This window comes from Phacochoerus africanus, chromosome 1 (assembly GCF_016906955.1).
Source record: "Phacochoerus africanus isolate WHEZ1 chromosome 1, ROS_Pafr_v1, whole genome shotgun sequence".
NCBI classification, from domain to species: Eukaryota; Metazoa; Chordata; class Mammalia; order Artiodactyla; family Suidae; genus Phacochoerus; species Phacochoerus africanus.
The window spans coordinates 218,060,603-218,076,706 of NC_062544.1; the positions used below are offsets into that span (position 1 = coordinate 218,060,603).

At 38.8% G+C, this 16,104-nt stretch overlaps 1 protein-coding gene across 1 annotated transcript in view; it reads right to left on the reverse strand.

Annotated features, from left to right (window-relative positions):
- SLC49A4 (solute carrier family 49 member 4) overlaps positions 1–16,104 on the reverse strand; it is a 92,048-nt gene that overhangs the window by 69,723 nt on the left and 6,221 nt on the right. Inside the window, exon 2 of the mRNA XM_047790783.1 lies at positions 9,173–9,266. Coding sequence (XP_047646739.1) covers positions 9,173–9,266 — 94 coding nt within the window. The remainder of the gene's footprint in view (positions 1–9,172; positions 9,267–16,104) is intronic.

Below are 16,104 nucleotides of genomic sequence, written 5' to 3' on the forward strand. Positions count from 1 at the left end.
ACAGAAACACTACAGGCCAGAAGGGAGTAGCAAGATATATTTAAAGTGCTGAAAGGAAAAAATCTGCAACCTAGAATACTCTATCCAGCAAGAATGTCATTTAAAATAGAAGGGGAAATAAAGAATTTCTCGAACAAACAAAAGCTAAAAGAGTACAGCAATACTAAACCCATTCTAAAAGAAATACTGAAAGGGGTTCTCTAAATTTAAAAAAAAAAAAAAAAAAGGAAGAACTACAATGGAGGAAACCACAACTGGAAAGCAGTCACTTAAATAAGCCAGCATACAGATTTAAACATGAAGATATTGAAAAAAAAAAGACATCAAAATCATACAATGTGGGAAAGGAAAGTAAGAAAAATATAGATTCCTTTTTTATTTTAATGATGGTTTTGAGCCTATATAACTATCAGGCTAAAGCAAGCAGATATAGGAAGGGGTTAACATACTTAAAAAACAGGGCAACCACAAATCAAAATTGAACATTACATTCACAAAACTGAAAAGTAAAGTACTCAAGCATAAAATCAATGGAAACCATCCAGCCAAAAAAAGAAAAGAAGAGAAACATATAAGCAACTGGAAAATAAGGTTTAAAATGGCAATAAATACATACCTATCAATAATCACCTTAAATGTCAATGGACTGAATGCTCCAATCAAAAGACAGTGGCAGATTGGATAAAAAAGCAAAAACCTTTAATCTGTTGTCTACAAGAAACTCACCTTAGGGCAAAGGACACATATAGATTGAGAGTGCGGGGATGGGAAAAGATATTTCATACCAATGGACAAGACAGGAAAGCAGGAGTTGCAATACTCACATCAGACAAAATAGACATTAAAACAAAGCCCATAGAGAAAGACTAAGAAGGACGCTATTTAATGGTTAAAAGATTCATTCAAGAAGAGGATGCTGGAGTTCCCGTCGTGGCGCAGTGGTTAACGAATCCGACTAGGAACCATGAGGTTGCGGGTTCCGTCCCTGCCCTTGCTCAGTGTGTTAACGATCCGGCGTTGCCGTGAGCTGTGGTGTAGGTTGCAGATGCGGCTCGGATCCCGCGTTGCTGTGGCTCTGGCGTAGGCCGGTGGCTACAGCTCCGATTCAACCCCTAGCCTGTAACCTCCATATGCCACGGGAGTGGCCCAAGAAATAGCAACAACAACAACAGCAACAACAACAACAAAAAAAAAAAAAAAAGAAGAGGATGCTACAATCATCAATATATATGCCCCAGTACAGTAGCACCCAGATACCTCCAACAAATACTAATAGACATAAAAGGAGAAATTGATGGGAATACAATCATAGTAGGATACTTTAACACCCCACTTACATCAATGGACAGAGCCTCTAGACAGAAAATCAATAAGGCAACAGAGATCCTAAAGGACACAATAGAAAAGTTAGGCTTAATGGACATTTTTAGGACATTACATTAAAAAAAATCAGAATATACATTCTTCTCAAGTGCATATGGAATATTCTCAAGGACTGATCACATACTGGGGCACAAAGCTAACCTCAACAAATTTAAGAGTATAGACATTATTTCAAGTATCTTCTCTGACCATAATGGCATGAAACTAGAAATCAACTACAGGAAAAGAAATGAGAAAAAACTTACTACATGGAGACTAAACCCATGGGTCAATGAGGAAATCAAAAGGAAATAAAAAAAAAATACCTCGAGACAAATGATAATGAAGACACAACCACTCAAATCTATGGGACGCTGCAAAAGTTGTGCTCAGAGGGAAGTTCACAGCAATACAGACCTTCCTCAAAAAAGAAGAAAAATCTCAAATTGACAACTTAAATCACCACCTAAGTGAATTGGAAAATGAACAACAAATAAAACCTAAATTCAGCAGAAGGAAGGAAATCATAAAGATCACAGAGGAAATAAATAAAACAGAGATTAAAAAACAATAGAAAAAAATCAATAAAACCAAGAGCTAGTTCTTTGAAAAGGTAAACAAAATTGACAAACCTCTGGCTAGACTCACCAAGAAGAGGAGAGAAAAAACCCAAATAAACTAAATAAGAAAAGAAAAAGAAGTCTCAACTGATACTACAGAAATACAAAAAACCATGAGAGAACACTATGAACAATTGCATGCCCACAAATTTGACAACCTAGAAGGAAACAGACAACTTTCTAGAGACTTAGAGCCTGCCAAAACTGAACAGAGCAATCACTAGAAATGAAATTGAATATGTCATAAAAACACTCCCCACAAATAAAATCCAGGATCATATGGCTTCACAGGTGAATTCTACCAAACATAAAAAGAGGAACTTAAACCCATCCTCCTTAAACTTTTTCAAAAGGTTGAAGAAGGAACACTCCCAAAGACATTCTATGATGCCACCATCACCCTAATACCAAAACCAGACAAAGATACCAACAAAAAAGAAAACTATAGGCCATTATCGTTGATGAATATAGATGCAAAAATTCTCTACAAAATTTTAGTCAACCAAATCCAACAACATAAAAAAGATCATACACCATGACCAGGTGGGATTCATCCCAAGTTCACAAGGATGGTTCAACATATGCATATCAATCAATGTCATACACCACATTAACAAAAGAAAAGTCAAAAACCACATGATCATCTCAAAAGATGCAGAAAAAGCATTTGACAAAGTCCAACATCCATTCATGATCAAAACTCTTACCAAAGTGGGTATAGAGGGAACATACCTTAACATAATAAAAGCCATTTATTATAACCCACAGCAAATATAATACTCAATGGAGAAAAGCTGAAAGCCTTCCCACTAAAATATGGAACAAGACAAGGATGCCCACTCTCACCACTGTTATTCAACATAGTACTGGAAGTCCCAGTCACAGCAATCAGACCAACAAAATAAACAAAAGGCATCCAAACAGGAAGAGAAGAGGTAAAACTGATACTCTATGCAGATGACATGATACTATATATAGAAAACTCCAAGGACTCAACCCCAAAACTACTTGAACTGATCAACAAATGCAGCAAAGTAGCAGGATACAAGATTAACATTCAGAGATCAGTCGCATTTCTGTATACTAACAATGAAATATTAGAAAAGGAATACAGAAATACAATGCTTTTTAAAATTGCACCCCCAAAAAATCAAATACCTGGGAATATACCTGACCAAGGAGGTAAAGGACTTATATGCCGAGAACTATAAAACATTAATCAAGGAAATTAAAGAAGATGTAAAGAAACGGAAAGATATTCCATGCTCCTGGGTTGGAAAAATTAATATTGTAAAAATGGCCAGACTACCCAAAGCAATCTACAGATTCAATGCAATCCCTATCAAATGACCCATGACATTTTTTCACAGAACAAGAACAAAAAATCCAAACATTTATATGGAACCACAAAAGACCCAGGATTGCCAAAGCAATTCTGAGGAACAGAAACCAAGCAGGAGGCATAACTCTCCCAGACTTCAGGCAATATTACAAAGCCAAAGTCACCAAGACAGTGTGGTACTGGTACCAAAACAGACTTACAGACCATTGGTCAATTAATCTTTGACAAAGGAGGCAAGAGCATAAAATGGGAAAAGACAGTCTTTTCAGGAAGTACTGCTGGGAAACCTCGACAGCTGCATGCAAATCAATGAAACTAGAGTACGCCCTCACGCCATGCACAAAAATAAACTCAAAATGGCTGAAAGACTTAAATATAAGACAAGACACCATCAAACTCCTGGAAGAGAACATAGACAAAAGATTCTCTGACATCAACCTTACAAATGTTTTCTCAGGGCAGTCTCCCAAAGACACAGAAATAAAAGCAAAAATAAACCAATGGGACCTAATCAAACTGACAAGCTTTTGCACAGCAAAGGAAACCAACAAGAAAACAAAAAGACAACTTACAGAATGGGATAAAATAGTTTCAAACATGCAACTGACAAGGGCTTAATCTCTAGAATATATAGGCAACTTATACAACTCAACAGCAAAAAAGCCAACAACCCAATGGAAAAATGGGCAAAAGACCTGAATAGACATTTCTCCAAGGAAGATATACCGATGGCATGATATACATGAAAAAATGCTCAACATCACTGATTATTAGAGAAATGCAAATCAAAACTACCATGAGACACCACCTCACACCAGTAAGAATAGCCATCATTAATAAGTCCACAAATAGCAAATGCTGGAGGGGATGTGGAGAAAAGGGAACCTTCTGGCACTGTTGGTGGGAATGTAAGCTGGTACAACCACTATGGAGAACAGTATGGAGATACTTTAGAAATCTATACATAGAACTACCATATGACACACCAATCCCACTCTTCAGCATATCTCAGGACAAAACTTTCCTTAAAAAAGACACATGCACTCGCATGTTAATTGCAGCACTGTTCACAATAGCCAAGACATGGAAACAACTCAAATGTCCATCGACAGATGATTGGGTTAGGAAGGCGTCCTATATATATACACAATGCAATACTACTTGGCCTTAAAAAAAAAAAATAATGCCATTTGTAGCAACATGGATGGAACTAGAGACTCTCATACTGAGTGAATTAAGTCAGAATGAGAAAGACAAATACCATATGATATCACTTGTATCTGGAATATAATATACAGCACAAATGAACAACTCCACAGAAAAGAAAATCATGGACTTGGAGAACAGACTTGTGGTTACCAAGGGGGAGGGGGAGGGAGTGGGATGGATTGGGAGCTTGCGGTTAATAGCTGCAAACTATTTCCTTTGGAATGGATTAGCAACGAGATCCTGCTGTGTAGCACTGGGAACTATGTCTAGTCACTTACGGTGGAGCATGATAATGTGAGAAAAAACAATGTATATATGTATGTGTGACCGGGTCACCTTGCTGTACGGTAGAAAAAAAAATTGCATTGGGGAAACAATAAAAATTTTTTTAAAAAAGTAGATATAACGTATTATAAATTCATTTTTAGAGGTCGCAAATTGTTTAATGAGCATGTCATATTGTATTTTGTCCTATAAGGTAACGTCATCTGCAATTTTTTTTGGTATGATTTGCTTTCCAATCATAGAAGAAATGCTTTGTAGTTCATTATTCCAAGTTCCTTATTTATTTGTAATGTTAAGAACAAAAAAGGGCGAAATAATTTTTCCTGAATTTTCACTGGTACTATGCAGATAAAAGAAATATTGTTACGACACCTTATCATTAAGAAGGTGATAATAATAGTTGTGATTGAGGAAAGGGCTTGGGCTTGTCAGAAAGCTGCTATCCTCATGTCTTAAGACTTACAGAAGCTAAAAGACAGGAAGGGTGCAGGCACAAGATTCAGAAAGCCGGATCAGAAGCTGAAAAACTCCAAGTGAAACAGGGGCACAAAAACAGGTTGCCAAATATTTGTTTCAATGCTGGCCAAATGCATATTAAAGGTCTTTATCCCTTCCTGCTGAGTGTCAGATGGAGCCTGAAGTTTAAAAGCAGTGATCTATTGAACCTATTAGTCAAAAGTATGTACTTCAATTATAGCATTTTCATGTTAATAGCTACATCTGCACTGCTAGTAAAACTGCTCTAAAGAAATACTTTATGGACATACGATGAAGTCTCATTTCAAGGGGATAATATCCTCACATTCCTTGTGGATGAACACACAAAGATTGAAAATTCAATTTATACCTTTTTTATGAAAGGTTCAATCTCTCAGAATTCTTTATTTCTCCTTTTCTTTCCTATCTTTGTTTACATTTCTTTATGAACTCTATTTCTTTTTCATACCATTTTCTCCACCAACACAGAGTCAATTCTTTATATTCCTATAACTTTGTATCTGGAAAGGATAAAGGGATATAAGACAATAGAGAAGCAATAGAAATGGATGGCCCCAAACAGAAGAAAAGCTAACAATATTCGAGGACATTTTAAAAGAATGCATTGTCGAATTTAAACTTCTACTGAAATTTGTACTTAAAAACTGGATGCTTAAAAAAATAATCCCAACTGGATATCTGAAAAAATCTATGTTAAGAACATCTCAAACACAAGGAAACTCATCTGTTAAAACCTCACTCAAAAGGATAGGAAATGGAGTTCCTGCTATGGCGTAGTGGGTTAAGAACCTGGCTGCAGTGGCTCAGGTCACTGGGGATTTGATCCCTGACCCAGTGCAGTGGGTTAAGAATCCAGTGTTACCATGGCTGTGGCTCCGATTCAATCCCTGGCCTGGGAAATTCCATATGAGGTAGGTGCGGCCATTAAAAAAAAAAAAAAAAAAAGGAAATAAAGACCAGTGATCCACAAGAACCCCAATGATTTTGCTATCTGCCTTTTAAAATATGAAACACATACGGCACAAATGAACCTTCCTGCAGAAAAGAAACTTATGGACTTGGAGAACAGACTTGTGGTTGCCAAAGGGAAGGGGCAGGGGGAGGGAGTGGGATGGACTGGGAGTCTGGGGTTAATAGAAGCAAACTATTGCACTTGGAGTGAATAAGCAATGAGATCCTCCCATATAGCATAGGGAAATTTATCTAGTCACTTATGACAGAACATGATGGAGGATAATGTGAGAAAAAGAATATATATATATATTCATATATATATATATTCGTATATATATTCATATATATTTATATATATTCATATATATATTCATATATACATATTTATTTATATGGGGGGGACTGAGTTACTTTGCTGTACGGTAGAAATTGACAGCATACCATAAACCAACTATAATGAAAAAATAAAAATCATTAAAAAATATAAAACACTTGTCCTCTAAATTTTCTGGAGAGAACCTATTTTGAAAATATGAAAATGAACAGCAAATGAACAGTATTTTGAAAATGAAAAATTCTGTTCCAAATGAGAGCATCTTGTACCTAAAATTCACTCCTGGAGTTTCCATCGTGGCTCAGTGGAAATGAATCTGACTAGTATCCATGAGGTTGCAGGTTTGATTCTTGGCCTTGATCAGTGGGTTAAGGATCTGGCATTGCTGTGAGCTGTGGTGCAGGAAAAAGACGTGGCTTGGATCTGGCGTTGGCCAGTGGCTACAGCTCTGATTTGACCCCCAGCCTGGGAAAATCCATATGCCACTGGTGCAGCCCTAAAAGACAAAAATAAAATAAAAAATCACTCCTTCCTCCTCCTGTGACCTGCGTCATGAAATCACCGAGTCTCCAGAGTCTCCAGAGTGCAGCCTCAAACATATCACCTCCAATCCCTTTCTCTCATGTTCTGTCTCACATCGGTTCTATCCTTTCCATTCCCACAACATCCTAGGGCAAGGGCGTCATTCTGGACACCTCACTTTCTCTTATTCCCTTTATCCAACACATTGGAAATCCTTCAGTATAATCAGAATTACCACTTCTTACCAACACTGCCACCACTATGGCTCAAGCCACCATCATCTTTCACCTGGTTTACTGCACGGGTTCCCTATCTGGTCTCCTCCTAACACCTGCCCTTGACCTCCAGCCTTAGTCTATTCTCAATAAAGAAGCCTGTGACTATGTTCTCCTCAGCTCAAAGCTGCCAGTGGTTTGCTAGCTCAGAAAAAGCTGGAGTCCTTATAAGGTCTTTAAGGACTTGGTTTCACATTCTTGCCACCTCCCATCTTGCTGGTCTCATGAATACCACCCTTCTCATAAAGTCTCTGGCTCGGCTCCAGCCCTACCATCCTCCCTGCCAGGCGTGCTCTTCTCTTCCCACCCTTCACACTTACTGTTCTCTCTGCTGGGAATGCTTGTCCCCTACATAATGCATCATCCATTCATTCCTTCAGGCTTTTACCCTCAAAAGTTATCTTCCCAGTGAGGGTTTTTTGGCCCATTCTTTCTCAAATTTCACCACCCTTTCCCTAACATTTCAAATCCTTCTTCCCTATATTTTTCCCTATACAAATACTTATTTATTTATCTAGTTTATCGCCAGTCTTCCCAAGTGGAAAGTAAACTCCACAAGGCAGGGATTTTTCTATTGTGTTCTCTGTATTCCCCATAAACAGAAGAAAGCTTGCACGTAGAAGGAGCTCAGTGAATTTTGTTGAATAAATGATCTAATAAATGAATAAACAAAACAGAAGAATGCCTCCAGCGTGGGCTCTCACTGCATCTTTCCTGGTCTCCTGCTGGCAGTCTCAACCCTCTGTAATCAATCCTACTTACCTCAAATCAATAGTTTACCTAATACAGTTCTGATCCTATTGCTGCTCAGATGAAGAACCTAAGTGGCTCCCAACCGTCCAATAAAGAATTACAGTTCTACAGGATGGCATCAATATCCTTCATAATCAGGATATCCTTTTCTAAGCTCATCTCTTCACATTCCATTCTTAGGCCTTACTCTGTAGACCAGTGTCTCCCAAACTTGAATAATTTATAGGTCCTTTTTAAGGAGGAAATTTTTTTCTCAATGGCTCTTAAGGTCAGATCCAAGGATCCCCGTTTGATGAACACTAATTTAAGAAACTGACATTCTGGCAATAAAAATGTGTTTTAGTTATAGATTACTTTTTGGTTAAAAATCTTTTAATACTATAACCAAAAGGAAAACAAAATCTAAAAAAATCTCCATATACCCTGCACTCCCCAAGAATAAATCATGGACCCCGGGTGCAGAAATGCTGCTGTACATAAATGAAACTACCTACCCATTTCAGAAGAGGCCTATGCTTACCTGTCTCCATGCCTTTGTTCCTGCTGTTCCTTTACCGTGGAATAGCCTTAACTACAATCATCAAAATTCCATTTACCCCTCAATGCCTAATTTAGTTATCACCTTCTTCGTGAACCCTTCTTTTTGACACCCTCAGCCAAAATTTCTCTCAGTCTTTTGGGGCAATTTTATAAATATTTTATGGCATTAATTACATTACTCTTCCTTATGTTACACCACTATTTTTCCATGGTTATTATAGCTCTTGCATAACATGAAGATTAACTTGTTCTCTTTTTATCTATACAATAACTAGTGTAGTGTCTTCCACATAACAACTACTAAATGTCCACTGAATTAAGCATCATGTCAGGAAAAAAATGCTACTATAAATATGACCCTCCACTGATCTTCTTAAAAATGGAATTGTTTACTGAAAGCTTATAGCCAAACATATATAATTTACTTACAACGAAAGAGAAAAACATAGAGAAAAATTTAGTTATTTATAGTGTTTACCTTCTTTTCAGCATTAAGTCTGATATAGGTATGCATCTTAGACCAGTTCCCAAAACCATAAGGAAGGATGTTAGAAGCACTGTTATCCGAAGACCTAAAAGGAAACAAAGATATTTGGATTACTTTCTATTTTCTCTTCAAGGAAGTTCAATGTTAAGAACAAAGAGTTTTTTATTCATCCATACTGGTATTCTATTCTAATGCAGCTTTCCTCTATAATTCCCAGCGTGGGGGAAAAAACTCTACACACTGAAAATGAAATGATTCTAACTTTAATAGAAAACTTGAATGATTATATCAAGAATAGAGGAAAAAGTTCTATTAGCTCCGATTTTTCAAAATGAATGTCTAGAATGCTTTGTTCAGAAAGAACAGGAAGAATACAGAAAATAATTTTAAAAGACAAGGTATTTTACTTTTACATCTCAAATATAAAATTTCTAATTTTCAAATTCAAGTTGTTAATTAAAAAAAACCTCTAAACTGCCCCTAAAAAGTTTTTTAAGATGATAGGTTATTGCTTTAAGTTTTCTCCAAAAACAAGTCATTGATTACTTATTTTATCTTATAATCAGGACAAGTTTGTTAGAGTCTTAGGAGGTGGTCCATTAGAATGCTTCAGTTAGTATTACAATCATAGTCTTAATTTTTCTTGATTTAGCAGATGGCTTTCAACTTATAGAATGATGCTGTTAAAAAGTAGCATGATTTGGGATTTTAGAGGATAACACGGATCAGACGACTTTTCCCTTTGTATCCCAAATATAATCAATTGTTTTTAAACGTGTGCCAATGATCGGCTATGTGGATAACAGAGCAAAATATAAAATATAAAGACAGACACAGTAGTCTACCTATGGCAGAATAATAAATGGGGCTCTATCTTCCTACAGTCGGAATGCTGCACTTTTCCTACTAGTAAATTAATATTGCCTTACTTTTTGTTGCAGCCACGCCACACAGGTGGCTCCTACAGAGTATGTGGCAAACGCGGCAACATTTCTTCCAATTTTCCCAAACTCAACACCTCCTTAAAACCATTTCACAGTGACTAGACAAGCTGTTTAATGCATATTTTCTTTTATTTTTTTCCCCCAGACCTTTCTTTTTTTGGCAGAGGGGAGATAGTTAAACGTTTGGTTTTCAAAGGGCTTCACTGCTTGAAGGAAATTGAAAATCAACAAAACTGTAATTATGCAGATCAAACACAGCAGAGAAAATAAACTTGATATTCAGATCAGGCGCACACTCGCTACATGGAGGATAATTTGTGATATGAACTGAGTAAGCTTTGTAATATTCTTGTATGATCTGAATATGATTAATATAATTTGGCAGAAGAAATGCCGTAGAAAATCGTGCTTCTCGGGAACAAGTAATGCATACATACTGCTCATTTACTGCTTCTACTAACAGAACACAGATTTAAAAACCACATCATAGCCACAGGATATAGAGTGTAATTAATAAAAAGTACATTCATGGTCATAAATATCCTCAACTTGCAAAATGTTGCTGTTATAAGATTATACTGGATGCCCTATGAGATAGTGGATACAATTTTTATAGATTTGGGACTATAAGGCTTACATTCTACATGATGTTTATTTTGTCCTAATATTTGGTTTGTAATTAAGGTAAACAGCCACCAAGTGGGCAGTGGGGCATTGTTTATGGACCAATGGTCCAAATAACTAGTTTCCTATCACTACGGCTGAAAGCCAGCACACTCTTCTACTCAATTATGACTTTTATCAAACATATGACAATATAACAGTTAACACAAACTTTTAAGAATAGGAGTTCCTGCTGAGGCACAATGGGATTGGGGGTGTCTTGGTGGGAGCACTGGGATGTGGGTTTGATCCCTAGCCCGACACAGTGGATTAAGGATCCAGCATCCCTGCATCCGTGACTTGGGTAGCAACCGAGGCTCAGAGCTGATCCCTAGCCTGGCAACTCCATATGACAAGGGGCGGCCAAAAAAAAAAAAAAAAAAAAAGACCTCGTGCACTCTCATGTTCTGAGACAGCCTCCACTCTGCGGAGTGTGTGTCTCCAGGACCCCTCTTGCCTTCTGAGATATGGGACAGCATTCGGCCTGCAGAATGTGTATTTCTCTCAATAAGCTTACTTTCACTATTGAATTTCCTGTGTAAAGTCAAGAACCCTCACTTGGCAGCCAGCCCCAGGGACTCACCCAAGACCTGGGACATGAACATCCTCTCATGCCCCATTTTCCTGTAACATCTTTACATAGGAAGAGAAAGAAGGTGGTCTTCTTTCCCACCCCACTTTTCCTTTGATTATAAAAATGCAGGCGTTCCTGTCGTGGTTCTGTGGGTTAAGGACCTGACATTGTCTCTGTGAGGATGTGGGTTCGACCCCGGACCTTGCTCAGCAGGTTAAGGATACGTCATTGCCTCAAGTTGTGGAATAGGTCCCAGAGGTTGCCCTGGTTGAGGCGCAGGCCTCAGCTGCAGCTCTGATTCTGCCCCTAGCCGGGGATCTGCCATATGCCACAGGAGCAGCCATAAAAAGAAAACACAAAAATGTAGCCCACTTAGTTCTCAGGACAGAGCACCCCTGCCTGCTCGCTTGTATCCTTCACAAGAATCCTATGTTAGGAAATCTACCTCTTACCTAAAAAAAATAAAAAAATAAGAAGTTGTGAAAAGTTGGTTATTATAAAGCAACCCTGCAGGTACAACTTGTGGCTTTTTTATTTTTAATTGTTGCAAGTATTATTTAATCCATCTCAGCTGATGCTCAGTTTTGAATAGAATGCTTTCTTGATGTCATTCAGATCTTGACAAGGCAGGACTCTACAGTTCCATGTAATCAAAAAGACCTCAACTAACTTCGGGAAGGAGAGATATGAGGACCCTGGGAAAATATGCTTATGAGACATCTAAGATCATCATATAAATAGATTCCAAGTGATTACAGTACTAGGATGAAAGTGTAAAAACCATCTGATGAATGGTACAGGAGTAATTTCAAAAAAAATCAAACGTGATTGAAAATAAAAATAATTTCTATTTAAATATGGCCTCCAGACTCTGCAGGAAGCTTCCTTCTAACACATGAGATAACTCCTTTTGCTGGGAACCAACTCCTTTTGCTGGGAACCTACTGGGTACAGGAAGAGAATGTCCACAACAGGGGCCTAAAAATCATGATTCGGAGTTCTCGTCGTGGCTCAGTGGTTAACGAATCCGACTAGGAACTATGAGGTTGTGGGTTTGATCCCTGGCCTTGCTCAGTGGGTTAACGATCCAGCGTTGCTGTGAGCGGTGGTGTAGGTTGCAGACGTGGCTTGGATCCTGAGTTGCTGTGGCTCTGGTGTAGGCTGGTGGCTACAGCTTCAATTAGACCCCTAGCCTGGGAACCTCCATATGCCACAGATGCGGCCCCAGAAAAGACAAAAAAGACCAAAAAATAAAAAGAAAAAAAAAATTAAAATCATGATTCAGAGTTGATGGGGGGGGTGGGGAGTCAACCACACACACACATCTGTGCATAGTGGATACACGGAAATCAGTTTTGCGTGGTAAAACTGTCCTTCTCAGGCTCCACTTCCATCAGGTGCAGTGAAGACAAGCTCTGCTTGCCCCTGACAAGACAACCTGTCCCCACCCCAAACAGCCACAGCCTTCCCACTCCAATCTGCTTTGGAGACTATGAGGACTAATCACATCATGCCTATTTTTCCTGTTTTCATTGGTCACAAGAGACCCAAGAGTCACCAGTCATCCTTATCCCAATGTGGCTTCATGCATCCCATAATCTGACCTCATCTCAGCCACCTCCTCAGCCCTGAAATCTTTCCACTGTGCCTTCTAGAGTGCTATCAGCGGTTCAGTGGAATCTCTATCTTTCCAAGCTCTTTTCTAAACATTGCCTTTACTTTTTTTTACTCCTCTGAACCTCTTCCCCGAGGACACTGCTTCCCCAGCCACTTCCAGATCATTATTACTCCCTCCTCTCTACAGCGACCAGTCTCGTCTCTCTCCATGCTTGTGAGATCTTCTCTGGTTTAAAACAATATAATTATGATGCAGTTTGTTATAGTTTTATTCAGGCTTAGATTTGCTACGTATGGTTTTCTTCATGCTGTTTCTACTATGGGGATTCCTGAATTTCTTAGATTTTTGGGTTTATAGATACTGTCAAATTTGGAAAGTTTTCTGCCATTATTTCTTCAAAAAAATTTTCCCCTTGCATTTCTTTTCATTCTATGCCCCCTCTCCTTACCAATCTCTTCTCATCTGGAATTCTAATTGTATGTGTATTAGGCCATTTAAAACTGTCCTATTCTCAAGAGTTCCTTTTTTTTTTTTTAAGGGCCGGACCCACAGCATATGGAAGTTATAGGCTAGGGGTCGAATGGGAGCTGCAGCTGCCAGCCTACATCATAGCCACATCAAGGTGGGAACTGCGACTGCAACCTATACCACAGCTCAAGGCAACGCTGGAGCCTTAACCCACTAAGTGAAGCCGGGGATCAAACCTGCATACTCATGGATGCTAGTCAGATTTGTTTCTGCTGAGCCACGAGGGGAACTCCTAACATGCTTTCTTGAACCTATGTAGTATACTATTCATAGTAGCTATTTTGATATCCCTGTCTATTAATTCTATTGTCTGTGCCATTTCTTGGTCTGTTCTACTGACTGCTTTTTCTCCTGGTTATATGTTATATTTTCCTGTTTCTTTGCAAGCTTGGTAATCTCTGATTTGGAAGTCAAGCATTCTGAATTTTACTTCCTTGGATGATGGATTTTTTTTTCACTCCTTTAAATATTTTTGAACAATGTTTTGGGATACAAATAAGTTACTTTTGATCTTTCCAAGCAGTACTTTCAAGCTTTATTAGGTGGAACCACGGCACCCTTTAATCTAGAGCTTGTTTGTGTTTATTGCTGAAAATACCTTTCTGAGTATTCAACCCAACCTCCTATGTATTATGAGGTTTTCCCATTCTGGCTGTTTGGAATGCGAAGCATTCTCAGCCTTGTGTGAACTTCGAGAATTGTTCTACCTGCTCCTTTTTGGTAGTCCTTTTTCCAGACTTGGGTAGTTTCCTCAAGTGTAAACTGCTAATCAGTGCTCAGCTGAAGACTCAAGAAGAATTCCTTGCAGATCTAGAAACTTCTCTCTCTGAGCCCGTTTCCTCTCTGGTACTCTACCCTAAGAATTCTAGCTATGCTGGCCTCTTAGAATTTTCAACTGTTTCCTCAGCGTAGGAGAAAAGCAGAACTCTGTGTAAATGCCCCATCTCAGTGTTTCTGCCTGGAAATTTTTTCCAGGGAGCAAGCTGAAGCAATTGTAGTGACTACTATTCTGCTTTATTTGTTGTTCATTGCCTGAAAACCATGGTTTCTTATTCTTCGATTTTGTTTTTAGTTGTTATTGTGGGAAGGATAAATCCGGGAGCTGCTACTCCATCACGCCCAGAACAGCCTTTGATCCAATTCTTCTTCTTCTTTTTTTTTTTTGTCTTTTTGCCTTTTCTAGGGCCGCTCTAGCAGCATATGGATGTTCCCAGGCTAGGGGTCGAATTGGAGCTGTAGCCGCCTGCCTAAACCACAGCCACAGCAACTCGGGATCCGAGCCGTGTCTGAGACCTACACCACAGCTCACAGCAACGCTGGATCCTTAACCCACTGAGCAAGGCCAGGGATCGAACCCGCAACCTCATGGTTCCTAGTCAGATTCGTAAACCACTGAGCCACAACAGGAACTCCACCTTTGATCCAATTCTATCCAACTTTCATACTCACCAGTTCCTGCAGTTTGTCTGCAGACCACCACATACCTGCCCATGGCCTCTATCTTTTCATATTCTACTCATATTACATTCACCCTCACGGTTTCTTTCATAAATCTGGTGAGTTCAATATCCACTAGATGATCCTTTCAATAGCCTGGCTTCTCAGTCCCCTGACTTTTTTTTTTTTTTAATTTTTTTATTTTCCCACTGTACAGCAAGGGGGTCAGGTTATCCTTACATGTATACATTACAATTACATTTTTTTTCGCCCACCCTTTCTTCTGTTGCAACATGAGTATCTAGACAAAGTTCTCAATGCTATTCAGCAGGATCTCCTTGTAAATCTATTCTAAGTTGTGTCTGATAAGCTCAAGCTCCGGATCCCTCCCACTCCCTCCCCCTCCCATCAGGCAGCCACAAGTCTTTTCTCCAAGTCCATGATTTTCTTTTCTGAGGAGTTGTTCATTTGTGCTGGATATTAGATTCCAGTTATAAGAGATATCATATGGTATTTGTCTTTGTCTTTCTGGCTCATTTCACTCAGTATGAGATTCTCTAGCTCCATCCATGTTGCTGCAAATGGCATTATGTCATTCTTTTTTATGGCCGAGTAGTATTCCATTGCGTATATATACCACACCTTCCGAATCCAATCATCTGTCGATGGACATTTGGGTTGTTTCCATGTCCTGGCTATTGTGAATAGTGCTGCAATGAACATGCGGGTGCACGTGTCTCTTTCAAGTAGAGTTTTGTCCGGATAGATGCCCAAGAGTGGGATTGCGGGGTCATATGGAAGTTCTATGTATAGATTTCTAAGGTGTCTCCAAACTGTTCTCCATAGTGGCTGTACCAGTTTACATTCCCACCAACAGTGCAGGAGGGTTCCCTTTTCTCCACAGCCCCTCCAGCACTTGTTATTTGTGGATTTATTAATGATGGCCATTCTGACTGGTGTGAGGTGGTATCTCATGGTAGTTTGGATTTGCATTTCTCTTATAACCAGCGATATTGAGCATTTTTTCATGTGTTTGCTGGCCATCTGTATATCTTCTTTGGAGAAATGTCTATTCAGGTCTTTTGCCCATTTTTCCATTGATTGATTGGCTTTTTTGCTGTTGGGTTGTATAAGTTGTTTATATATTCTAGAGATTAAG